This window comes from Mauremys reevesii, linkage group 2 (assembly GCF_016161935.1).
Source record: "Mauremys reevesii isolate NIE-2019 linkage group 2, ASM1616193v1, whole genome shotgun sequence".
Classification (NCBI taxonomy): Eukaryota; Metazoa; Chordata; order Testudines; family Geoemydidae; genus Mauremys; species Mauremys reevesii.
In genome coordinates, this window is record NC_052624.1 from 159,972,358 (window position 1) to 160,000,102 (window position 27,745).

Genomic DNA, 27,745 nt, shown 5'->3' on the forward strand with positions numbered 1-27,745 from the left:
TTTAAGCCAATCTCATGGGGTGGGGGAGCTGACCCATGATTTTTTTTTCACGTTTGGGGCTGGCAATATTGTGTCTGGGGCTGTTTATATTGTTACATTCTGTTGTTCCGTGCTCAGCACAAGAGGGCCCTGGTCCTTGACTGAGGTTCCCAGGCACTGCCGCAAGACAAATAACAACAATAGGCTACTGGTGCAAAGGGGACAATGAGTGTGGGAGCCAAGCCATCCCGCAGCACCATCACAGATAGAGCCGACAGCCTAGGGCACTTGTTTTTAATCGATGCTTATGGGTCTCCAGCTCTGTCTTGGGGATTTTATTTTACGGCTAGAGATCCTGTAGTGTTGGTCTAGGTCCATGAAATGCCAGTTCCACCAGCAAGAGATCCTGGCACAGGGCCCTGGAACTATGGGAGAGCAGGAGTTCATTCCAAAATTTGGGCAGAGTGACTGGCCAGGGATGCGGAGCCAGCCCAGCCCCATCGAACTGGGAGATCTTAAGGGGCTGTTCAGAACTCGGCCCTCCTCTGCTGGAAAGGGGCCAGTCAGGGATACCTTTTGGAATAATAATGCTGCCATCTTGTGGGAAAACCTCAGAACAGCAAGCAGAGCAAGTCAGCCCCTCCGCTGGGCAAGCATCTACCCAGGCCTCGTCTTCACTAGGATATAAGGTTCTAACCTCCTGGTGGTGAACATGTAACTAAGACCAGGTAAAATCCTGGTGCACTCAAAGCAGGTTGTGGTTTTTCCCACGAGTTCGCAGCTCCAGATAAGCCCTAGGCTCCCCTGTAGACTTTACCTCGATCTGTGAACTCTGGGGAGAACCACAAACTGCCTTGTGTTCGCTAGGATTTGACCAAATGTCAGTTTACTATGAGGTGGGAACACACCTTTTTCCTAGTGCAGACACGCCCCAAAAGGGCGGGTCCTGGGCAGTGTTCGGAGGACCCTGACGCCCAGTGATGAGCTGCCAAAAGCTTAATAACCGGTTCCCTACCAGGTCTTTGGCAGCACTTCGGTGGCAGGTCCTTCAGTATTGCCGAAGACCCAGAGCAAGTGAACCACCCGCCGCCGGAGTGCCGCTGCCGACCCAGCAGGGAACCAGTTATTAAGCGCCGTCAGTGAGTACAAACCTGAGACCCTCGCACCCTAACTGCACCCCAGTTCCCCACCCCCTACCCAACTCGCCCCGCTACCTGTCCCCTGACTGCCCAGACCCCATCCACCACCACCCCAACAGACCCCCGGAACTCCCACACCTACCCACCCACCCCCATTCCCCGTCCCCTGACCATCCCCCCATAACCTCCGCCCCCTCCACCTGCTCCCTGCCTCTTATCCAACCCCTCCTCCCAGCCCCAGCCCGGCCCCCTTACCATGCTGCTCAGGGCAGCGTGTAAGGATGCTGCGTGGCCCGCTGGAGCTCGCAGCTCCACCCCCTTACCATGCCATTCAAAGCAGCAGGGCAGGAGCTGCAGAGCTGCCCAGGAACGGTCCAGAGCACTGGCACCGGGCTCTGTGAGAGGGGGGAAGGCCAGGGAGGGGCCAGGGGAGCCTCCCCAGCTGGGAGCTTAGACTGGCTGGACAGGAAGGACCCGCGGCTGGAGTTTGGCCACCCCTTTAACAACCAGTTCTAAACCCGCTTCTAAATTTAACAACTGGTTCGCATGAACCGGAGCAAACCGGCTCCAGCTCACCACTGCTGATGCCTCCCCTTCAGAAACGCAAACGTCCAGCATGTTCTTTTTTCAATGTAGAGTGCAGGGTCTTTTAGTATCTGTCTAGGCAGTGCCCAGCCCAGGGGGGTCCTGACCTGGCTGAGGGCCCTGGTTCTGCCATAACACGGAGAGTTCCCTTAGCTCCCTGCCACTTGTCTCCCAGCTGAGAGGCAGAACCGGAGTAGCCAGCAGGTCCCGCTCGGCTGTACTCTGCTGTGCAGCTCTTCTTTGATGCTTCCGAGGAACTTGCAGCCTTATGTGGTGGGCCCATGGGGGCAGGGACTGTCCTGATGTGTTTGGAGAGTGCCTGGCAGACAGTGGCTGCTGCTACCCCAAGGAGTAATAACAACAACCCATAACTCATTGGGCCAGCGTAGGATATGTTCCCCTAGTGGGGAGTCCTTCCCTGAGCCTCCCAGCTGATGCCTCAAGGCACAGAAGCAGTGACAGTGTCATCCTGACTCCCTTGTACCTGCCTCTGTCTGTCCCAGGCCCTTTCAGAACCCTACCACAGTTATCAGTAATGGGCCAAGTTCAGACCTGCTAGGAGCCGGTGCCACTCCATCAGCTGCACCACTGACACCAGCCCTGAGCTCGGCCCTGTATCTCCTTGGTAACTTGTCCTGATGCTGGGCTGCAGGCTGGCGGGAGTCCAGGTGCCTGCACCATTGACGGGGAGTCAAGCCAGCGGGTGGGTGGGGCAGTGTCTGGAGCCCCTGAACTAAGTGAGGGGAGGTGGGGGTGTGCCAGACTGTGTCATGTGCTGGCGGAGGGGAGCAGACAAACAATGCCAGCTCTCCAGTTACCCCCTTCTTGGGTGAATCCTCTGCACCACGGAGCCCCTCGCCCTCCTGGCACAAGGAACCTGGCAGCAGGCCAGACACAACTGCACACATTTGGCATGGGTCAGCAACCACAAACAGCTCACCCTGGGGATACATCACGTCAGCCCCCCCTCCCCCGCCCCCTCCATCTAGAGATCCGCTACCCCCTTTGCTGGCAGTTTCAGATGAGCGACCAAAGGCTGAGCAGACCCCACTCCCCCTTGCTCCCTGAGGCCCATTGGTGGGGCAGCAGGGGCCAGGGCTGCAGCATTGCTACCCGTGCTGGACCGAGGCAGCTCCACACAAGACCTCACAGAAGCCCCCTTATTTCCCCTCACCAGCCAGCAGAGGCTGGCGAACACGTGACACGTCTCTTCTGTAAGAGGAGAAATTCTCTCCTGGCCAAGTTCCCCACGAGCACATTTTTATGGCATGACGCCAACGGGGCCTCGGCTAAAAAAAATAATGAAATGGGGGGGCGGGAGAGAGAGTAAGGTACAAGGTCCTGACGGGGCTTTAAACAGCGATACTCAATTGCAGACAACCTCGGGAGCTGCTGATCTATAAGCCTCGGCCAGAGCGGTCTGCCTCTGTGCTCCCTAGGGCACAGCTGATTTCCTCTCTCTGCCTGCAAAGTGCTGGCCAAATATTACAAAACATCCTTTTCCTTTTAGCTCGTAGCCTTCGGAAAGATACCCTCCCGCCCCCCCGTCTGTCCCACTCTGCTGCTGGCCGTCCCCTTCCTTCCCCACACTTCCTTCCCTGCGCGGGGCTTGCTTGCTGCTTTCCAAGAAGCAAGGGCCAGGTAGTGCAGTGAGAGCCGAAGCACCAGAGCAACCCGGGAGAAGCCTGCAGCTGGAAAGGTAGGGAAGGAAAGGGAGCTCTCGGAGCTTTCTTGCCAGACTGAGGGGGAAAGGGGCTGGCAGCATGTCACGCTTCAGCCAGGATTACTTTCCCTGCACCTTTGCGTACTCCTGGGAGAAGAGCTGGGGTGTAGTCTTGCTCCTAGGGAAACCAGTGGCACAGGTCCTGTTGACTGCGGCATGAGCAGGATGGGGCCTGGCCTGACTGGGAGGGGAGGTGGTTGTGGCCCCATCACAGGGCTGAGAGGTAGCTGCTGTGACGGAGAATTGTTTTATTTATCCATGAGCTCATGTTACTCACAGCAGGGGGATTGTCCCGCTGCCCTTGGAAATGGGTGTTTTCCCCCTCGGAATGGGGAATGGACTCCTAAAACTGCCAGCTCCTGGCAGAAGAGAGTTGCTCAGACCCTCCTGCACCACAGACTCCGATTGCCTGGGTGCTCCTTTGAAGTGCCTTGGGACCTTGGGTGCATGGATTGCGGGTGGGGTGATGGGGGAGAGCAGCTGGAAGGGTGCTGTAGGAAGGCGCTTTGTGGAAGAGACGCTGCACAGAGCTGTCACGAGGCAGCTGCAGGCAGGGCTGGGAGTGAGGGCTACTTTCAAGTGTCAGAGAACTAAAGTTTCCATTCTTAGCCAAGCAGAGATTGGGGCATCCAGTAACATCCCCACGAGCTAATAACGCCCCCTGATCCCAGACCCCTCCCTTTCTCCCCAAAGGAGAACAGAGCTGGCTGGGTTTTCTCCAGCACCCATCATGCTCCTGACCCCCAGGGCGCTCTGTGCAGTGGTGAGCTGGTGCTGGCAGTGCAGGGGCCATGCAGGCCAATGCAGCAGACATCCTGCGCTCGGCACGGGCTCACACCCAGCCCTGCGCATAGATCCCGAGGAAGGGAGGGAATGGGGTGGGACCCTGGAGCTATCCCTAACTCTTCCCAAAGTACTCTGAGAATTTTAACATCCACCTGGCCCTTTTATAGCACTGGGCCCATCAGCCCTAAGACACCTGTGGCAACCGACAACCTCCCTACGGCCTTCTGGCTCAACGGGAGACTAGCATGAGCCACAGCGACAGATTTTCAGCCAGCCCCACTTCTTGGGGTCTGGATCCTCCCTCCAAGTTCTTCATCATGACATTGCCGGCATTGCTAAGGGGGGGCAGCTGGTCCATGCAAGGGAGAAAACTGGTGTTCACATCACACAGGTGCTTCTGATAATCAAGAAGCAGGGCAATGTGCCCGCGTGTCTCTGCCCACGGAAGTCAGGGGACAGTAACCTTTCCCCAGACACAAAGGTCCCCCTTAAAGTTAGTGATGTTTTTAGCTTCTGCCTAGTAACCCTCAGCGCCTAATCCTGGCAGGAATAGGGGCCCCGGCTCAGCATCCCTTCTCTCAGAGGCTGCTGCAGGTAGCCAGGAATGCTGCATGTTCCCATGTTGCCTTTATATAAATCCATGGTACGCCCACATCTTGAATACTGTGTGCAGATGTGGTCATCCCATCTCAAAAAAGATATTTTGGAATTGGAAAAGGTTCAGAAAAGGGCAACAAAAATGATTAGGGGTATGGGAACGGCAGCCATCTGAGGAGAGATTAATAAGACTGGGACTTTTCAGCTTGGAAAAGAGATGAATAAGGGGGGATATGATAGAGGTCTATAAAATCATGACTGGTGTGGAGAAAGTAAATAAGGAAGTGTTATTTACTCCTTCTCACAACACAAGAACTGGGGTCGCCAAATTAAATGAGGCAGCAAGTTTAAAACAAACAAAAGGAAGTATTTCTTCACACAACACATAATCAACCTGTGGAACTCTTTGCCAGAGGATGTTGTGAAGGCCAAGGCTATAACAGGGTTCAAAAAAGAACTAGATAAGTTCATGGAGGATAGGTCCATCAATTGCTGTTAGCCAGAATGGGCATGGACGGTGTTCCTAACCTCTGGTTGCCAGAAGCTGGGAATGGGCAACCGGGGATGGATCACTTGATGATTCTCTGCTCTGTTCATTCCGTCTGGGGCACCTGGCATTGACCACTATTGGCAGTCAGGATACTGGGCTAGATGGACCTTTGGTCTGACCCAGTAGAGCCGTTTTTATGTTCTTCCGTAGGCAAGGTAGGGTGTGAGACAGCTGGGAGGACAGAGCCTCCTGGCAGCAGTAAAGCACCCTGTGGCCTCTGCAGCAGCACTCTCTGGTGTCCCTGTCAGCCCCCACTAGTGCTGTGCTTGGAGCAGATTTGGAGCCTGTGTAGCATTCAACGTGGAATCAGGAGGCTCCAAGGAGGCATTTAAGTCAGACTCCATGTGACAGCCACGTACAGTCTTAGTCATGTTCCCCAGAAACAAAACATAAAACCTGAGCCCCAGGGCAGCAGGCAAGGGCTTGGTGTGCTCTTTTTCCAGGCGCATAGAACTTTACATGGAATTAGTTTCTGCCTAATTATTACCAGCTGTTTCTTTGCTGGCAGCAGCCACTACAGGCTGGTTCACGCATGTCGGTCCTGAGGGTGCCCGAGGGCTGTGGGGCTGCCGCCGATGGCAGGAAGCTGTTCTGAACTTCACGGGAAGGAGCAGGGACTCTGCAGTGAATTTCTCCGCAGCCCTTTGAGTGAGTAGATTTCCAGTGCTCTCTGTGCTCAGGCACCTCGGCTGGCTGCTTTGTAAACAAGGTCAGATGTTGTCTAACTTTCTCTGCAGGACACGCCCGCTGTGTTTCTGCCTCTTGATGATCCCAAGGACAGCCAGTCGCTTCCCTCTGGGAAGCTGGATTACTGGCATGCATTACACAGCATCAGGAGCCAGTCTTAAATGCTTTCAGATGGGCCTGAATAGCTAAGGGTTTGTTTGCTGTGCATGGACATTACAGGTCCTGTGATTCCTTCCACTTTCTGGAAATGAACCCAGGTGTTCTGACTCACAGACCTGTGCTCATTTCCAGACTCTGGGAGGGGTGTTATCAAGTGGACAAATCATCTCACCTCTCTGTGTCTGCACCTTCCCCACCTGAAAAATGGGACAATAATCCTGGTCTACTTCATGGGGGTTGGGAGGCTTAATTAGCATTTGTCAAGTGCTTTGAGATCTACCAATGGGTGAGTATCAGAGGGGTAGCCGTGTTAGTCTGGGTCTGTAAAAGCAGCAAAGAGTCTTGTGGCACCTTATAGACTAACAGACGTTTGGGAGCATGAGCTTTCGTGGGTGAATACCCACTTTGTCGGATGCATGAGGTGATATGAGAGAGCGCTGTGTTTAGATTCTCAGTGTCAAGAGCTCTATTTTCTCATGAACAGCTAAATAATTGTCAACTAAGCAAGTGTGTGTGTGTGTGTGTGTGTGTGTGTGTGTGAATGTACACACGTGTGTGTGTGTGTGTGTGTGAGAGAGATGATATCTGACAGTAGCACAGTGATGGGGGCACTTGTTTATCAGTAGCATGGAGAGGCCCCTTTGCCAGCGGCACATTGTGTCTGCAGATGTGACTGAAATAGCCCCGTAATGAGAACCCCAAGAGAGCTCTGCCCACATGCAGGCTGAGACAGTGGCACCCAGGCTGCATGTCCCCTTTGCTCGTTCAGTGTCCGGTACAGAACAGCCTGGCCCCTTCCCACGCCACTGAGGTTCATTTGCCAATGCACACATGGTGCATGAGTGTTGGCTCCATTTGACGGCTGGCTCGCTCCTTCGCAGCCCAGCTAGCGAAGGAGCGAGCCAGCCGATGGCCCATATGTGTTATGGGAGGATTCACCCTTTAAGGTCAGATGGCTGTTTTGACAGGACAGACTTCTTAGGAAATATTGACTTCTTGCAGCTTGGCAGCACTCCCTGTCTCATGATGCCTGGTGAAGGCACATCTGTGAGATAAATCACTGAAGCCCAGATAGAACACCCCAGCCCTGCAGTGAGGTCAGGAGCCAAAAAACGTCTTCAATCTGCTTGGGGAGGCAAGGTGGCAGGGTTGAGTTGAAATGCATCCAGTTATGGTAGCATTTTGCATCTGCAGGCATGTTGGGCTTTACTGAGGCAGAAAACAGCAGCACTTTAAAAGCTGTTTTAAATGAAAATAGCTGCTGGGAGTTATTTTAAAACCAGAGGCATCAAAATTAAAGAGCTTTCTTGGCCCAAAGGAGCCCTGCCAGTCTCGGCACTGCCCTTGTAACTTTCCTTCCCACCACATCAGTGCAAGGATCTGTTACGTCTGAGAAAAGGCCAGTTTCTCATGAATGTCAAACTGTTTCCGTATTAGTCAGACCCGTGGGTGAGGCAGAGACAATACTTAGCCCACAACTGCAAAGTGAAAGAGACAGAAATAATGCCGGGAGCAGCGAATGCCCAGCATGGTGTTCATAACTCCCAATCCAGCAACACTACACACTGGCAAAGCCTGGCTCTGGGGTCATTGTGTTCTACGGAGTCGATCCAAAAATCTCAGGGCTTAAAAATATGTCACCTGTTGTTTAATTAATGTGATTCTCCCAAAAATGTGGCATCTGGGCACATGACATTGGAAGGCTGGACTTTTTAGTACAGTTCAGCACCCACATCGGGGCCAGGCTTTCAATAGAGCTCAGTACGTTGGCTCCGGTACTGGGTGAGGAGCACTTGGAAATCTGGCCCTGAAGGTGCTGCATTAAGGTGCCCACAAGGAGCAGCACAAACTTCCTGGGCTAAAGACCCACCTGAAAACACACTGCTTGCAACGCCCCCCAGCTCATATCTAGGGACTGTCAGTGTCAGGAGAGCATCTTCTCTGATCTCAGCCCAGGGGAGTTGCAGTTTCTTTTACTCTTTGCACAACAAAATATATATGCAACAACTGCAGGACCACAGTTGGGTCCTGAATAACTGTGTTTACTAAACAGTGAATACAAATACAAAATAGTAAATACAAACATGCAGTTTAGCTACATACAGACTGCCCCTAACACAAAGAATATAAGTACCACGGCCAGAGGGGCTTACAAGCTATTAAAGTGCTGCTACCTATCCTACACACTGGCCAGATTTATTTTACAAAACAGTTCTTTAAGATCCCAGCTAAGCAGCAGAATGTACAATAAGTGTAGGCTTAAAAGTGACAGGTAAAAACAACGGTATCAAAAATAATTCCCTCTTCACTTGCCTGCCGAGACCTGAGATAAGGGCTCTGTGCTTCCCCTCTGCAGCTGGGAACACCCAGAACTCTTGGAACATGAGACAGAATGCCGCTCTCTGCTCTGCTTTACTGCTAGGGTTTCCCTGCCGCAGGGCAACCGAAAGGCAGGTGTTAGCCAGTAAAGAGCCCGTCAGGTCATCTCTTCAACCTTGCCTACATTAGAACATTCCAAGGGCTACCATCTAGCCTGTCTGCAAAGCACCCCGTGTCCCCATGCACAGCTTTGTCCAGCAGCACACTGGCTTTCACGCCACCAACGTGCCTGCACTTCTTCTGAGCTAGGCTAAGAACCATCCTCTTCAGCATCATCCCACTGCCAGGGCAGACAGCAAGTGCTCGTCTAATAGCTGCACCAGTGCAATCGGTCCTTCAGACACCGTCCTGCCATGTCCCTTTAGCTGATGCTGTGCAGATGCTGTGCTGGAGACTCTTAAGGGAGCTCTTTCCAGGCTATTCTCTGAGCCCTGCTCTTAATTGTTCTAATTAGGTGTGCGCGTGCTGCGTGCAAAGTTGTTGGAAAGTTTTTCCCCTAGCAGCACCCATCGGGTTGGCTGTGGAGCCCACTGGAGTGGCACCTTCATGGCACTCAATATATGACCCTGCTGACGCAGTGCTCCCTCAGTTTCTTCTTACCACCCGTAATGGTCGTTGGAACTGAGGTGTCTTGCTTAGCAAGTTCTCCACGTTTCCCTAGATCTTGTTTTCTAGTTGTTATAATTTTTTGTTTGGGTTATTACCCCACCCCACCCATCAAACCCTTGAGTGAGATGAACAATAAGCGCCTCGGATGGCTGGAGGCCACTCTTTGGCAGTTACTACTGATAAGTAACCCAGACAATCCCCCTGCATGTCAAGGAGGCCTTGGGAACTGCTTGCACTGCTCAGCCATTGACACGGGACATTGCACATGTCAGCTGGCTTTAGCCACATCCTAGGGATTATTTGTAGACTGCATGCATTCCGGTAGGAGACCTACTGCAGTGCCCACATGACTTTCACCTGACTTGGCTTTCTTCTGGGTGATACTCAGGGCAGCAGGAGCCTCCAGACCATCAGACTTTTCCCTGAAAAGAACTGAACCACAGAAGGTAATTTTCCCTTGTCTAAAATGCTTTCGTTAGGCTCTGGGGAATTTGGGAAGGTTTTCGTGCTCCTGTGATTAGAACCATCCTAAATGCTGTAGTCTGTGATCCCTTTGCATGCAGAGGGGAGGAATTCTGGGTCTTTATTTATGTGGACAACATCTGGCATCTTTCAGTGTTGTGTGTATACATGGGTACGTGCAGTGCAGAGTTCATCCAAATGAGTAACAAGTATTTCACCCCGTCAGACCAACCCCCGAGGAAATACCCCAGCAATAGAGCTGTGGTGAAATGATTTTTTGTTCTTGTAGGGAAAAAAAATGTAAAAGAAATCAGAAAAGAGTTTTCCTTTGTGTTGACATTTTTCTTTGAAAATGTTTGGGTTTTCGTCAAACAAAAAAGTAAAATCCCCAAACTGAACATTTTTCAATTTTTCAGTTTTCAGTGTTTTGACAAAAATTCCCAGAATTGACCACAGAAGTTTTCCTGTTGTCAAAAAAGCCACTTTTTGTCCAAAAACTAACTAACTAACTAACTAACTAACTAACTAACTAACTAACTAACTAACTAAGTAAAATGTTCAAATGAAAAACTTCAACCAGTGATGTCGTCTTCTATGTGTTTCAAATGCTGGTCATCAAGACCAGTCCCATGTGCCGAGGCAGGACCAAGTAAACCTAGACCGTCCCTGACAGGTGTTTGTCCAGCCTGTTCTTAAAAACCTGCAGTCACAGGGATTCCACCACCTCCCTTGGAAGCCTGTTCCAGAGCTTAACTAGCCTTATAGGTAGAAAGTTTTTCCTAATATCTAACCTCAATCTTCCTTGCTGCAGTTTAAGCCCATTGCTTCCTGTCCGACCTTCAGTGGACATGGAGAACAACTGATCGACATCCTGGGTACACCAGCCCTCTGGTTCCCCCTCCCGCTAGACTTCTTTTCTTAAGACTACACATGCCCAGCTTAACCTTTCCTCATAGGTCAGGTTTTCTAAACCTTTTATCATTTTTGTTGTTCTCCTCTGAACTCCCTCCAATTTATCCACATCTTTCCTAAAGTGGGGCACACACACCTGGACAGAGTACTCCAGCTGAGGCCTCACCAGTACTGAGTGGAGCAGGGCAGCTACCTCCCGTGTCTTACATACAACACACCTGTTAATACAACCCGGAATGATATTAGTCTTTTTCACAAATGCATCACATTGTTGGCTCATATTCAATTTGTTATCCACAGTAACCCCCCAGATCCTTTGCAGCACTCCTGTGGAATGGTTTTCTCCAGGAGGAGAGGCTATTTTCAGGGAAACACGGCACTGATGGAAATATCTGCCTCACCAGGGACTCCTTGATCAGGTTCCAGATTGCCCCAGATAAGAGTCACTGAGCCTCTGATTGCTCTTGACACAAACTCAAGAGGAGATTATTTGTCAGCAGCCGTGAATCAGACTTTGCAGTTGTTACACACAAAAATCCACCTATTATGTTTACGTCTGTTCCTAAAATGCAACATTAAGAACCCTGGCCTCAGGACATGTCCTGCTGCATAGATGGGATTTCGATGGTCTTTCCCATTCTGCCAGTGTACACTTTAGTGCATTACATATAAGATAAGAAGGGTACAGCCCTCAAATTCACCCCAAAAAACCCTTGGAAAACAGCCAATTCCAACATAAACATGATGGAACTTGATTAATGTCTCTGGATACTGGTACTTTGATGTCAGACTTTCACTGTGGTATAATTAATAATGTTATGGATGAGAGTAGTATAGTTAAACGCAGTCGGTGTTGGATTTTCTGCACCACTACAATACAATGGCAGCAAATGGATTGAGTGGTGAGAGCAGGGAAGTGTGTCTAGTTAGGAGCTTGGAGTCCGAACCTCTGGGAATCGTGACTCCTGGATCGTCTGTGATTCTGCTACTGTCTTGCAGCACGATCTTGGGCAAGTCTGTGCCTCGGTTTCTTCTGTGGAATGGAGCTAACAGCTGCTTACAGAGGATCTGAGAGGGTTGATTAATGAATGTGACCAGATAACACAGTGATGGGCTAGACACGATGGGCTATATCCTCCACTTGGGTAAATCTGTAGCTCCATTGAGTTTGGTGGGACTATGGTGATTTATACCAGTGGAGGATCTGGCATATTGACTGTGAAGGTCAATGATATCCTCAGATAAAAAGCTCCAGAAAAGTGCAAATGAATGTGGTTTCTATGCAAAAGGTAAAATCCTGCATCTCTAAGTACAGCTTTGCATGGTAATGTTTAGTTTAATAAAATAGGATACAACTTTATTATTACACCCATACCTGGCTGTTATTTTAACCACAGAGGCACATCCAGATTACAGCTTGTCATTGTTAATAAAAATGAAAATCACTAGTGCTGAAGAATGGTTGACGATTGCCCAGTAACCACTACATACCAATGACAACAAGTCATGCACTCTGTACACAAACAGGGTGATCTGAAGGCTCATTCGCAAATCAGCCAGAAAATGGGATCTCCTCAGCATCCCCTTCCCGTACCATGTTCGTTTCTTATAATGATGCATTTACCAACATTAATTTAAAAATCTCTCTGTAGGTGTACACCTCATATTACCCCAGCTGCCATCCCTTCCTGTTGTACGACCATCACCACGGGTCCAATGCTGTATCTTTTATACATGAAAACACTCACTGGCTTCTCTGGGAGAGTTTCTGGCATTGGAAGTACATAGTTGGGTCCCAAGTGCGCACTGCAATTTGTTTCAGTAGTTTGTTAGTACAAGAATTCTTTATAGGCCAGGTTTATATGGATGAAAGTCTCCCGTGCCTGTGTGTGACAGATGCTGTCCAGATTACAGGAAGTGTTTCAAAAAAACTAAAATGGTTTTGTTCCAATTGGACCATTTAAAACCATTTGCTGGTATTTTCTGTTTGGCTGTTTGTTAGTTCTTTATAAAATGTTTGTTTCTCTCCTACTTTGACACAAATATTATGAACCCCTTGGAAACAGGGTTTTGCTACAGGACTGCTCTAGTGGGGCTGTTGTTATGGTGCAGGTGGCCCTTTAATTCTATGCCCCCACTTTTAGACGGGTGTGAGGAAATAGTCAACAGGGCTGAGGCCTGCTCTTCCTTTGCAATTTGTACCTGCAGAATGAATTGAAATCAGAGCACCTGCAGCTCCAGCTGCCTGAGTTGCACCCATGGTCAGGAAGCGAGAGGGGCAAGCACCCAGATTTGCACCCACCCTTCAAGCGGAGGTGCAACTGCACTTAGAAAAGGAAGAATGGACCTCAGCACTTCTGAAAATCTTCCCCTCAGAACTGACTGAAAATGACAACCCCCACACCGGACACAGGCTAGTTGAGTTTGTTTGGGACATCTGACATTGTGATCATTCAGAGATAGCGAGCAAGGAACAATGGCATGTCACCAGTTTGCTGGGGTTTAGTTCTTATTCTTTTTTTACTTGGGCAAGGAATGTAAATGTAAAACATCGGCTTTGGCCTGGACTCAATGTCCAGTGAGCTTGGGACCTGTCTGGAGGAATTCTGTGGATCAGGAACAGCTGTAGATGTCTGTGCATGTGCAGTATACTGCATCCTGCTCCTTTAAACAATGCAGAAGGTGCACCCCCACAAAATGATGTAAGCCCCAGGGCTTGCAGGCTTTTCCCCTCCTGGCTGAGCACTGAGTGGTCTCTTTTCCTAAGCCCCCAAGATGTCTGACTCCTATTCTGCACATTGGCAGGCACACCATTCTCTGCAGTGAAATCTGAACAGAGTGTGAAATGTCGTGATCTCACACAGAAATAAAGAGAGGATTCAGGGGGTTGCAGGGAGGGCACCTGGCCCCCCAGTTCCCTCCTGCAGGCACTCTTCTCCACCCATGCAAACTCACTGTCTGCTGCTGCAGGGCATCCTCTCCTGCCCTTCATACATCCCACCCCCCACACTGCCCCCTCTGCAGGGCACCCCCCTCCACACACACTCATTGCCCCCTCTGCAGGGCATCCTCACGCCCTCCCTGCAACCACCCCACTCACTGCCCCTCTGCAGGGCATCCTCACCCCCTCCCTGGAACCCCCCTCCACACTCACTGCCCCTCTGCAAGACATCCTCACCCCCCCTCCCTGCAGCCTCCCCCCACTCACTGCCCCTCTGCAAGGCATCCTCACCCCCCCTCCCTGCAGCCTCCCCACTCACTGCCCCTCTGCAGGGCATCCTCATCCCCTCCTGGAACCCCTCACTGCCCTCTGCAGGGCATCCTCATCTCCCTCCCTACAACACCCCCCCCCACTCACTGCCCCTCTGCAGGGCATCCTCACCCCCTCCATGTAACCCCCCCTTTGCCCCTCTGCAGCAGGGCATCCTCACCCCCCCCCCGGAAACCCCCTCCCTGCTGTAGCAGCTGCTCGCGGGGGCCGGCTGGAGCGGGGACGAGCCCGAGCGCTGTCCGGGGAGCAGAGGGGACCGGGCGCTGCGCTCCCGGGGCGCCCCCTGGGCCGTGCCACCAGGCGAGCCCGGCCCGGGGCTGCAGCCGCCCAGCCCGGCGGGAGAGGCGGAGGCGGAGGCGTTGGCGGGGGCTCAGCAGCGCCCGGTCCCAAGCGGCCAGTGCAGCTGCGCGGCAGCAGTGCGGGGCCCCAGCCCCTGAGCTCGCAGCCCCCAGCCCGGCGGGCGCAGGCACCATGGGAGGGGCGCAGAGCCAGAGGCAGAGAGAGCCGCCTGCAGGGCAGAGACCCCCGGGGCGCGAGGAGACCAGGTAAATCCCGGGGGGGCCCGCAGCACTCGGGTTACACTTGCAGGGCGCGGGACTCCGGTAGCCACAACTCTCGGCACCTGCCCTGTGACCCTTCCTGTTCCCAGCACTCACTGGCTGAGGCTGGGGGCGCAGGAGAGGGTCCCATTGTGCTGCGTTGCTCCAGCTGGCCTGGCCTGGCATATGGGGTTTGTGATTCTCCCCCGTCCATGTTCCCCAGGCATGAACCAACCAGCTCCTTGTGAGCGCTGCCTCTGTGATGCAGAAGGGGGAGGGGGTTCCCAGCAGAGGGTTGCTGTCCCTGACCAAAGAAAGTGACTCAAAGTCTGTAATACCGGGGCTTCTTGGAACTGGAGAGTTTTCTAGTGGTTTATTTAAAAAAATGTTATTTAGTATGACACCAGAAGCATCTTATTGATGTGACTATGTCTGCTCATTCGTCTCATGTGGGAAAGAACTGGGAAACATGTTTTATGCAGGAAAAAAATGGTTTGTAAGTATGTGTATTAACTAGAAAGAGGTTATTAGATTGGTTATTGGCAAGACACCTTCTCTTTCCTGATCTAGTGCAGTGGAGTGTTGTGTTTGTTGCATACTTCTACTCCCTGCTGCTAATGATGAAACTGCAGCTTCCAGATTATATTATTCGGCAGTGCTCCCATTTTATCTGAAGTTTAAAGTCAAAATCAACAGTTGCCATTTTGTTTATATTTCCCAGTCATAATGAAAACAGCAAGGAGTGAACTTTATAATTAAAGTTAAATGGTATAAAGTGACCCCGTGAGTATAAACCAGGTTATAACAAGTGGAGATTGGTGATACCAGAGCAGGCTAGAACAGTTAGGAGAGAGAGGGAGAGGTTTATATGTTTTTCTCAAAGTGGGTAAGAAGTCTGGTCCATTTTTCAAACTTGTGACCTCAAAATGCCTTTGCCCTTAAGAAATAATCTGATTTGGCACATGAAACAGCCCTTCCTTGCTGGGACTTCTTTTTTTTGTATCAGCGATGGGAACAGAACAAAAGCCTGTTCAACTCAGCACCGCTCAGTATAATCCTGAAAGTTTTCAACTCGATAAAATCACAGCCCCACAAAGAGATCCCAGCCTTTTAATAGAATAAAACTTTATCTTTTAAGCCTAGAGCACTGCTGTCTGTCAGTGGTGGCTAGAAAAGGTAGCACAGAAGTTGGACCAAGACATGGTTTTGTATGTTGTAAGCCCAGAACACGCTGTTCTCAGCCAGCAGAGTTTGAAATCTGTAAACAGAGGCAAAACCACATTATTAAATGATCTGCAAGGAAGAACAGATACTGCCAATCATAAAATCCAACTTTCATAGCAACTTTAAAAGAATAAGCTAGTTGTCTGCTACAGTCCCCACCCCTGGACTATCTGCATGTTATAAGGTATGTTGCTTTAATAAAACGATTTAAAATGAGAATATACTCGTGGGCTAACTCATGCAGCATGTGGGATACACCAGGCATTAAGTCAAGGCTTTGGTTATGCATAGGGCCCTACCAAATTCATGGCCGTGAAAAACACGTCACGGACCATGAAATCTGGCCTCCCCCATGAAAACTGATCTTTTGTGTGCTTTTACCTATACTATACAGATTTAATGGGGGAGACCAGTGTTTCTCAAATTGGGGGGCCTGACCCAAAAGGGAGTTGCAGGGGGGGGTCACAAGATTACTTTAGGGGGGTCGCGGTATTGCCACCCTTACTTCTGCGCTGCCTTCAGAGTTGGGCGGCTGGAAAGAGGTGGCTGTTAGCTGGGTGCCCAGCTCCGAAGGCAGCGCCCCACCACCAGCAGTGCAGAAGTAAGGGTACCAGTACTGCAACCCCCTCTACAATAATCTTTTGACCCCCACCCACAACTTCTTTTTGAGTCAGGACCCCTACAATTACAGCATCCTGACATCTCAGGTTTGAATAGCTGAAATCATGAAATTAACAACTTTAAAAATCCTATGACCATGAAAATGACGAAAATGGGCTGTGAATTTGGTAGGGCCCTAATTATGCAGTTAGATAACCAGTGCCTGTTTTATGCAAATGTGTACTGTAGTGCGTTAATGTCTCTGCCAGGTTTGGGAGAAGGGGAGACACACCCGAAGCAGGTGTTCACCTGTAGTAAATATTTAACAAGCCAGTCCTTGTTTGCATCACAAACACTGGATTCAGAGAGGGAGTTAGCAAAGTTAGCTTTTAAAGTCTTTGCTGTATCTCATGAACAATGCTTTCTCGAATGTGAATGGAGGGTGATCCCAAACAGAAGAACACACCATTGTTTGCTATAGATGCTGGAGCCAGTGTTTGACGACAAATTAGCCAACACTGTGTGTGAGAAAATCCTGAGAGGAAAGCACATGCTACAGCAATGGAAAGGCAGCGGCTTGCTTTGTAGCCCTTAGGAAGATGCAAAAGATGCTTAATAAACAGCCAAGGGTGTGACAAAAGCAAGCCAAACCGAGTAAAGCCTGGCACAACTGTTTATTATAAAAACAAATCAATTAGTACAACAGCTAATGTCCAAGACAGAGTGTCTTGGGGGCTGAGAGCCGGGGGCTGGTAACAAGAAGAAAGAAATAACAATGGCCTGGCATGAGATGAAATGCACAGGACAGTTACAGGAGGGAGAGGAGCTGGGTTGGCAAACTGATCAGGATGGAGCCGGGTATGAGGGAAGGTGCTGCCATGATGGGACCGTACATCATACCGACCAAGGAAGAAAAGGTATTGGCTTATTTTAGCTGATGTAACCTGACTATCTCTAGGTAGTCTGATGGTCTTCTCGGTGCTGTCAAAGGATTGTGTGCTGGGTCTTCACCATCTTGGCAATATTAGTTTGTTATTGATTATTCTATATTAATAACAAAAATGTATGGATCACCTGAATTCTGTATCTTGCTTAACAAAGGTACATGCCCGGAGGAGTTCATCATCTTTGAAACGGAGTTCTGCTGCTGCTGTAACTCAGACACCTGCCCTTTTATTCTAATTCTCTGAGAAACCCGGAGCCAGCTAGCAAAACTAGTTTTAGAGCATTTACCCGATTCCCAAACCAGCCTCCAATGAGAGCAAGCAAGAGGCGGGGAGGGCCAGAGAGAAGTGACTGTATCATCACAGTTTGTCAGCATCCTCTTGCCTCTGGTGTCAGAGTTTGAAGACAAATTAGAAGCAGCAGGCACATTCATTTGTTGTGTAAGTCCTACATAAACATTGGTGATTATTTTTTAAATGTCTTGGTAACAGAATGGTGGGAGAAGATATTTAGAATGTACCCTTCGTTTGTTTCTTGGTTGATGGCCTTTTGGGCTCACAACACTTGGCAGTAACCACCTATTCATTTTGTGCAAAATGATCTCTCGATGGGACCTTGACAATTGGCAAATGTCACCTCGAGGAGCAGTGACCAATAACAATGGGCTGAAACATTTCATTCGTACCTCCTCAAGGCCACAGAGAATATCCCTTCTGGGTTCTCCTGGGCATCATGTATGCCCCATGGAGTTAAGATTCCCGCTGCCTCCTGGGAACGAGGTGGCGATAATGAGTTTAGAAGGGAGGAAATTGCATTCTGCCTGCCTCGAATTCCAGTATTCATTAGGTGTCTCAGAGTCAAATGGTCCATGTTTAGAATGCGTCTTTCATACGCATTGCGGAAACACACAAACTTTCCCACAGAAGAACAGACCTGTCCTTCAGGTTCTTCATCCTCCCTTGGCAATGGCCTAACCCTGACAACTCAGAGGAAAGTGGCAAACTGCCATAATATACTAGAACAATTGTGTAATGCTGTATATCAAGTGTAGGATTCCTTCCTGCCCTCTGGCGGCTTCTATCCTGGAGCATGTGATTTGATGACCCTTATCTTACCCATCAAATGACACAGGTTGTTGTTACATTATCCCCGGTCCCTTTTTAGCATTTCCGCTGTAATACAGTGCTTCACTCCCGTGGCAGGGAGCCCTGCAAGATGGCTGCATGCAGCATAAAAGAGTATTTCCTAGTGTCTGGTCTAAATTTACCTGCCATTAATTTAAGCCAGTGACCTTCTGTTCTCATATTCTGTGGAGCAGCATGAAAAGTAGGCACACATCAGTTTTCACTGAATCTGAAGCCTCAGTTTTGCCTCTTAAAACCTCCAGCCAAGATTTTGCTTCTTCTCTAAATCTCTCTCTGCGCTTGATATTTTCATGTAATTGTATCAACCAGCCGATTGCGAGACTAAGGCAAATACTGAATTTGTTGTTCAGCACACGTCCAGCCCAGCATAACTGTGATGTGATGAGCATGGCTTCAGTCCCTGCAGAGTGACTATGTTCCAGAACCTCATTATTGGTAACTTTATCTTGCTGTCTGTTGCAGAGTATGGCACGCAGATGTCGTAAGTGGAACTTATCTAGAAGCTGAATGTGATGCCTGTAGCAGTCCAGGTTTCACACCCTACAACAAGTTGGAAAGCACTTGGTTTGACGCTTAATACTGTGTTGCTGCCAGACTCTGCCTGATAGACTGCCAAATGATGAACTGGCTTTGTTGGTATGCCGTGTCAGTATTTAGCAATTACTGAACTACTATAAAGCTAAGCGTAAGGGAAGCAGATAGTCCAAGGGGCTAAGGATGGGAGATGGAACCTTCTACCTCCATTAATATGTCCAGATCAGTTGTGATAAAGAGTCCTCATTACCATCTGATGTCTCATGTTGGCAATCTCAACAGCTGCATAGCCCATGGAGAATAATCTCTGCCTCTCGTAGGCATTCCCTCCATGTGGAGGCAGTTGGTAGTGAGAGGGAAGCCGTGCGTCCCATGGTGCCCTTTGTGATAGCTCAGGGTTTCTCATTGGGTCTGTGAGTGATGTCCAGGGCTGTCGGCCTGGCTGATCAACTGCTCCCTCTCCCCGCCAGCGTCTCCTGCACGCCACGGAACAGCTGTTCAGCAGCATGCAGGAGGCGCTGGGAGGGAGAGGGAGGTGTGGGGATGGGACACACTCGGGGCGGAAAGAGGCGGGGTAGGGGTGGGGCAGAGGTGGGAAGGGGTGGGGGTGGGGCTTAGGGGGAAGGGGTGGAGTGGGGGTGGGGCCTGGGGCTGAGCGTGGGGCTGGGGGTCTGCAAAATTTTTAAAATCAAAATGGGGGTCCTCAGGTTGCTAAAGTTTGAGAACTGCTGTGACAGCTCAAATGCACCAGGGTGTTGTACCTAGAAAACAGCTGTGGCTTCTATTTGCCATTTTCCCTGCAGCCAGAAATGATCATCAAAGAAATAGACGCAGAGGTCACGTCACACGCAGAATATTCATTCCCTTTTAGAGATCTTGGCTGGCAAACGTCAAATATTTGAGAAAGCAGCATCCCATCCTATTGGGACGGGGCGAGGGCTAGATACGGATACCCCTGAACACAGCTGTCAGCAAGCAGGAACAGCACTCCCCTCCTGCACTCATTTACAGAATTCCTCTGGGCTTCGTCAGAGCTGCTTGCCCCTGCACATTTCCTAGCAACGGCAAAATGTTATGGAACTGTGGTTACAGCACAACTCCGCTCATGAGGAGGTGCTTCATAATAGGCCTAATTATAGGCTGAAAGGACCAGGGTAGAAAATTTTGGGTAAGGAGCTAAAACGCAGGAATGGACTGTGCAGATGTTTAGACTGTTGTGCTTAGAACATAGGTGGCTTGAGAGTTTCAGTGATGGGATTTGCCTGTAGCTCAGGGTGCCAGTCTGGCGCAGGGAGGAAATGAATGAAAGGCATTCCAGCCTGGAAGCGGTTGGGTGCCCTAGCTGTGGCGATTTGCTGCTCTTAGACATCTTGAGCAGGTGTCCACCCCGAAACATCCCCAGCTGTCAGTCTCAGCGGAGAGGTCCTGCAGCCTGAGCTTCCATCTCACTCCGCACGGTGGTCCATCAAGGTCAGGCACCGGCAGCACGGTGGAGAAGCTGGCACCGCTCTTGCCTGGATAAATGGAGGAATTCACTCTCCGGGGTTGCCAAACCAGCACTTTTCACTTTAAATTAAACTCTGTCTGAGAAGGGCGTTGTGCGATGATTGCCGTTGCTTTGAGCTTTCTGACTGGTGTAAATTATCCAGTTAGATAAAGGTGCTCAAAGCAGGAAATCATACACGAGTGTTGAAGTCTTTCCCCTCACACCCATTGGCTAGTGCTGGCTATACTGTAAGAGGAATAACTTGTTCCTCTCGTGTACTCTGCATCCCAGACACGCCTGTAGTGATCCTTATAGTGGGTGGCAGGAAGGGGGGCCAGAGTGTTAAACTCAGTCATCTTCATTTGAAAAAGCCATCCTCGGGAGCCCTCTAGTGGTTATTGCTTCTAACGTTCCCAGTAGATACACTGAAAAGTCGCTTAAAAATTAAGTATGGGGAACAAACAGGAAGAACTAGAAATACTAGTGAATAACAATTACAACATAATTGGCTTTACAGGAACTTGATGGGATAATTCACATGTCTAGTGTATTGGTATAGAAGGGCATAGGCGCTGACTCTGTGGGTGCTCTGGGGTTGGAGCACACATGGGGAATAAATGGTGGGTGCCAACAACCCCATTATCAGCTCCCCCCACCCCCTCAGCACCTCCTGCCCACTGGTGGGCCCCGCGGATCAGTGCGTCCGCCTCCCACCCACCGCAAACAGGGAGGAGCAAGGGGGAGGGGGAGGGGGCAGAACTGGGTGGGAAAAGGTGGGGCCGGGGTGGGGGGAAGAGGCGGGGTGGGTGGGGCGTTGGGGGCCGGGGTGGAGTGGGGGTGGAGCCAGGGGTCAAGCATCCCCCCCCCAGCACTTTGAAAAATTGGCGCCTGTGGGGATACAGCTTGTTCAGGAGGACAGGCAGGGAAAAAATAGAGGAGATATTGTTTTGTATATCAAAGATGTAAACTCTTGCCCTGAGGTTGAGATAGGAGTGGGATGCAGACCTGCTGAAAGTCTCTGTAAAGGATAAAAGACAAGGGTGATATCATGGGAGACGTCTTCTATAGACCTAACCTGGAAGCAAAGGTGGTTGGGGCTTTTTTTTAAAACTGTCAAAATAATCCAAAACACAGGATTTGGTGGTGATGGGGGAATGCAACTGCCCAGACCTCTGATGGGAAAATAATACAGCAGGGCCCAGATTATCCAACAAGTTTGTGGAATGCATTGGAGACAGCAGTTAAGGGAGATGCTGTTCTAGATTAGATTCTGACAAACAGGGAGGAACTGGTTGAGAATTTGAAGGCAGAAGGCAGCATGGGTGAAATGATCATGAAATAAGAAGAGTTCATGATTCTAAGGAATGGTAGGAGGGAAAACAATGGACTTGAAGAAGGCAGACTTTAGCAAACTCATAGAATTAGTAGGTAAGATTCCACAGGAAGCAAGTCTAAGGTGATAAGTAAAAGTCAATGTGGATTTGTCAAGAACAAATCTTGTCAAGCCAGCCTAATATCCTTCTTTGACAGGGTAACAAGCCTTGTGTATGGAGGGGCAGGGGGAGCAGTAGATGTGATATATCTTGACTTTACTAAAGCTTTTGATACTGCCTCACATGACCTTCTCATAAACAAACTAGAGAAATATAGCCTAGACGAACCTACTATAAGGTTGGTACACAACTGGTTTGAAAAGCACACTGAGAGAGTAGTTGGTTCAGAGATTCAAAATCAAGCCAGAAAGACATGTCGAGTGGGGTCCCACAGGGATCTGTCCTTGGTCTGGTTCTATTCAATATCTTCATAAATGTTTGGTTAATGGCATAGAGTACACTCATAATGTTTGTGGATGATACCAAGCTGGGAGGGGTTGCAAGCACTTTGTAGGACAGGATTAGAGTTCAAAATGATCTGGACAAACTGGAGAACTGGTCTGAAATAAACAGGATGAAATTAAGTAAGGACAAATGCAAAGTACTACATGTAGGAAGTAATAATCAATTGCACAAAAGCAAAATTGAAAATGATTGCCTGGGATGGAATACTGCAGAAAAGGATCTGGGGGTTATAGTGTATCACAAATTAAACATGAGTCAACAATATAATACAGTTGCAAAAAAAGCAAACATCATTCTGGGATGTATTAGCAGGAACGTTGTAAGCAAGACACAAGAAGTAATTCTACTGAGCACTGATAAGGCCTCAAGTGGAGTATTGTGTCCAGTTCAGGAAAGAAGTGGAGAAATTGAAGAATGTCCAGAATAGAGCAACAACAATCATTAGAGCTCTAGAAAACATGATCTACGAGGAATGATGGAAAGAAACGGGTTTATTTAGTTTGGAAAGAGAAGATTGAGCAGGAGGGATGACATGATCATAGTCTTCAAGTACATAAAATGTTGTTATAAAGAGGAGGGTGATAAATTGTTCTCCTTATCCACTGAGGATAGGACAAGAAGCAATGGGCTTAAATTGCAGCAAGGGAGGTTTAAGTTGGACATTAGGAAAAACCTCCTAACTGTCAGGGTGGTTAAGAACTGGAATAAATTGCCTAGGGAGGCTGTGGCATCTCCGTCATTGTAGATTTTTAAGAGCAGGTTAGACAAACACCTGTCAGGGATGGTCTAGATAATACTTAGTCCTGCCTCAGTGCAGGGGACTGGATTAGATGACCTCTCGAGGTCTCTTATAGTCCTACATTTATCTGATTTCTCCATCCTTCACAACAAAGCCCATGTAAAAGCAGCAAAGAATCCTGTGGCACCTTATAGACTAACAGATGTTTTGGAGCATGAGCTTTTGTGGGTGAATACCCACTTCATCGGATGCATGTCCGTGTTACCAGTAGCTTATCCAGTGTGGACTGGATTTGCAGGATGCTGGTGTCGAAGAAAAACTCAGTTCTCACTTTTTGTTTGGATGCAGCAAAATCAAATACTTTATTATTTCTCCAGTAATTACCATGGAGGGAGAGAGTGCCATAGGACACAGGGTCCTGGACAGGTCTCTCAACTGGTAAACAATCCCAGCAAGCCTTTATACCTTTTACAGACAATTTCTAGCAATAATACAGACAGTAAAAAACAACAACTACATTTTGTTTATACATAGCAAAAAGGCTTATCTTATTTGTCTCAATCCTAAGAAAAGCAAGCCTGCATTTTGGTTAGTGATTGCAAGGTCATAATAACTTTGTACACAGTTCCTGTCCTGTCGCCTCGCACTATCTTTGCTCCTACAAGTCTTACGTCATTAAGGTTACAGTATGGCCTGACTCTTGCTAACTAACATTCATTAAGATCTCTTCAAATCCTTGTTAATTATTTACTGGCTTCCACACTCCCCCCTTTTGTACTTCTAGTATAACAAACAATTTCAAATCTCAATTCGCATGAAACCATGGACTTCAGATTCCACAGCAAACATGTCAACCATCATGGGACGTAATGACAATGCATAATTAGCATGAACATGAAAGGTATTGCTATTCTTACAATATTTACAACAACAACAACAATAATATAATCCTAAATTAACTAACAACATTACAAACAATAACAATCCCATAGGAATAATATAATGGGGCTGTTGTACAATTGCGAACACAAAGCACAAAACATCATACCTAGTACATAAAGTAAACACTCTATAAGCTGTATGATAGGCATTCCTTCCATCTTGATATATATTCTAAAGCATGGGAATTTGCCCTTGCAATTCAGAGATTCTTTGAACCTTTGGTAACAATGAAAGCAAATTTTGAAACTGATCAGGCATTATTCTAGTCCAATCAAAATATACCTAAAATCCAAGAGCTACTTACAATATTCTATCTGCATTCTATCTGCAGGCCAGTAAATGATATAATTGCCTGCAGCAGTGGTAAGATCAATATGTATATCTTGTAAAGTGGTGGCATTAACGCATACACAGCTATCATTAGGTTGAAAAAAAATGGGTGTCCCGTCAGGGTAGTTCCTTGACCTCCACCCTCTCAACAAATATTGTTATAAACAGTGACAACTTCCCCTAGCTTCAGTTTATAGATACACTGAGCTGTGGTGGTTCTAACGGCCAAAATGTCCATTGACTCTCTATTCTTATCCAAAATGTCAGGTGTCATTCTAGGGGTACTGTCTAGAAATCAGTTGGAGATACCAGGTGGTCTAATTTCCCCAGATGTCTCGGTAAACAATTACAGTCCCACAGGCATCCTCCCCATGGACCCAGCAGGATTCGGTATGTGGGAGCCCACACCCACCCTAACCGGTCCATATGCTTGGAAGGAGCACTGTGAATGTCCACACTTCCATCCAGAAAGTGTCCAAGTATGTCTTCATGACCACAGATCAGATGGTACACCTGACGTGTCTGGAAGGGCAGTGGGCCAAGTCTGGTCCAGATCCCACTGCAATACCTTCCCAGCCTCAGTGATATGCAATACCATCTCTGTCAGTAACTTCTGGGTCATAGAACTAAGGGTGGAAATTACATGTAACTCAGCAATTCCAGCCTGTACTGAAGATAGCTGAGCTTCAAAAATAAGACTAGTGGCCTTTTGTAGTTGCCCCAATTTCTTATCACGTTCTTGGCCTGGAAGAATAGTCCAAATGGCTACTACACTATTGGCCAGATGAAATAACCCAGCCCACAGGGATCTGGTCAATTCCCTTTTTGTCCAGAGGAAATAACCCAGGCCTTTTTGTTGTGCTAATCTAATGGTAGCCCCTTGTGAGCAATCTGGGTATGTAGAAAACTGGATAAGGGCAATGTCAGGTAAAATCCAATTAGGGAGGGCAATACATACGGAAGGATTTATCCAGAACACAGGGCGCAGCCTGTAGAATAAACCCCAAAATCCAATTAATACCACAGTCCCAAGCATGGGTCCCACAAATTTCCTCCTGCCAGTGTACAATTCTTTGTTTCTTCACCAGGGTCAGTTCTCAATGTCCTTTTCAGCCAGGAATTCCTGGACTTTGGCAATGTCAGTGGAGTGAGTGTGTCGTCTTCTTTCTCAAAACAATCGAGGTTTAGCATCCTACAGGGGAGAGGTTTCCAGCACATATCACCCTGTAATAGCTGTGCTCTTTTCTAGAAAAGTCTAAAGGCACAGTTGGTCTGTCAGTGGTCAAGGGAGCTTTTTCCCTGCTGTCCAGAAGCACAGTAGAACTAGAAGAAAGAATAGGCTAATCATCAATAGGAAAATTCTCCTGATGTGGAGGGGTCTTTTTTCAGTGAGAATCCTGGGTCCAAGCAGTCAGTTTGCGGCACTTCACAGCGGTGTCGGTAGTCAGCAGGACTGGGAAAGGGCCTTTCCAGCATGGAGCCAAGGCAGTCTTTCGCTGATGGATCTTTATGTAGACCCAGGCTCCTGGTTCCAACGAGTGGCAAGGTTGCACAGGATCCTTTGGTAGTGCTTCCATCACCTGTGTATAAAAAGACTTAACACATTTCATTAGTGCCTGACAATATTTAAGCATTATGTTATCCAGCAAATGAATGTCCATCTGAGCTGGGGTAAGTGGGGGTGCAGTTGGTAGTCGGCATTGGGTGTCCTGTCAAATTTCATGAGGGCTGAGTCCAGTCGTTCGATTGGGAATGGCTCTCATACACCTCAGTGCCAAAAGAAGGGCATCCGGCCACCTTAAGTTCGTTTCAGCACAAATCTGGGCCAGTTTATTCTTTAAAATCCCGGTCTGGCGTTCCACTGTCCCAGCAGATTCTGGGTGGTGAGGGCAGTGAGTTGCACATAACTCCTGTACAATCTGTCCAGTAAAAATGAATTCCACGATCACTGTTGATAGTCACAGGGATGCCAAAACGTGGCACAAAATCTTTAAGCAAAATGTCACAACAGTCCTGACACCTGCTTTCCTGCAGGGAAAAGCTTTAACCCAATTGGTAAATACATCAACTAAAACAAATACATATCCATAACCACAACATGTAGACATCGAAATAAAATCAATCTGAATATTCACAAAAATTCCCCAAGGAGGAGAGTGGGCTGGCCGCTGCACACCAATCTCGTGTAACTGCAACAACCATTTCCCCCCCCCCCCCTTCCCTTGGTAGGCAGCCAAGCGGTGTCCTTGACTGGGGCCAGCGCATGTTAGCCATTCTCTACTTGGCTTTTTTTTTTTTTCTTCATTTAACCTACAAAGGAAACTTTTACTCTTCAATTATACACCTTTTTCATACCATGAACACATAAACAGTACTGTTATACAGTACAGAAGTATTATCATTCAATGTATGCCACATATACCCTTTCACTAAAATAATCTTATTACAGAACTTTGGAAGAACAAGCCAGGACAAGCACACCCACTTTGAGAAGTTCACTTAATATAACTTCTAGTCCAATAGCTATCCACCATCCCCAGCCCTCTGGCTAAAAGTCTGAGGTAGCCAGAAGGATCCCTTGTACAATATGGGGAGTGGGTTAACTTTTCATGTCCTTGCTTCCAAAGACTGTCAGTATGCAAATTTTAACAACAATTCTCAATTAAAAGATTTGGCCAATGTAGTTTCTTTCTCTTACTTAAGAAAATGTATTAGACTTTAGTATATCACATTTTTCTGATATAACTAAACACTTTGTACTCGAAGTTGAACAAAACAAGTATCTGCATTGCAATGCAACATTTTCGCTTGATGTCAAATCAGACCATCTCATGAAAATATTAAACACAACAATTTTTTTTCCACAAGACAAAACACCACAAAACAGAACATAGAACACACAACATAATTTTTTTACTGTGCCAGTAAATCAAGGTATGTTGAATGCTGTGCAGCTGGCATTAATGTTCTTTAATTATCTGAAAGACAAAAACAGAGGTCCACCCCTTCGGGGCAGGTAAATACTTAAAATATACAAATACTCTTGTTGATTCTAGGCAAAACAGAGGAATTACCCCATATTTTCTCGTATGTGCTTCTTAGACAGCCCTGGTTCAGCGGCCTCTACCTTATCAGTTAGTTAATTTGCATTAACACAGATTATTTCTGGCTTGCTTTTTATTTCTTTTAACTCCTGCTTTTAAACACTGAAAGAAAACATCACCACTTATAGTGCCTGTAGGGCCTAATAAAATGTCATTACATAGCACTGTATACATTCTTCAACTGATTTAACAAAATTGTTCATAGCCAAATGAGTGCAATCTAATAATTTCTTTGCCTGAATTCATTCACAAACATGTCAAAGACACCAAAAATTGTTCTCTTTAGCATCTTCACAAAGTTCAACTGCTGTTCCCCCCAGCAAACACAGAGTCAATTTTTCATTTTCCCTTAAAAATCAATTGCTTTCTCCTTCCAACAGCCACTTTACCAATGCAAATCACCATTCCAAATATCCTTCTGAGTATTTGAAATCCTCATGCTTATATTCACTTACTCCTTCTTTCCACTACACCCTCAAAA

At 48.0% G+C, this 27,745-nt stretch overlaps 1 protein-coding gene across 3 annotated transcripts in view; it reads left to right on the top strand.

Annotated features, from left to right (window-relative positions):
• The first annotated feature begins 3,281 nt into the window (after positions 1 to 3,281).
• TACC1 (transforming acidic coiled-coil containing protein 1) overlaps positions 3,282 to 27,745 on the top strand; it is a 90,976-nt gene continuing 66,512 nt past the window's right edge. Inside the window, exon 1 of one of the 3 annotated variants that reach the window (XM_039523323.1) lies at positions 3,282 to 3,402. Coding sequence is in view for 1 of the 3 variants with exons in the window: in XM_039523321.1 (XP_039379255.1) it covers positions 14,310 to 14,383 (74 nt within the window). In the remaining 2 variants the exon portion in view is untranslated. Of the gene's footprint in view, positions 3,403 to 14,238; positions 14,384 to 27,745 lie in introns of those variants that run through there. The other 2 variants (XM_039523321.1, XM_039523324.1) reach the window with 2 other exon arrangements.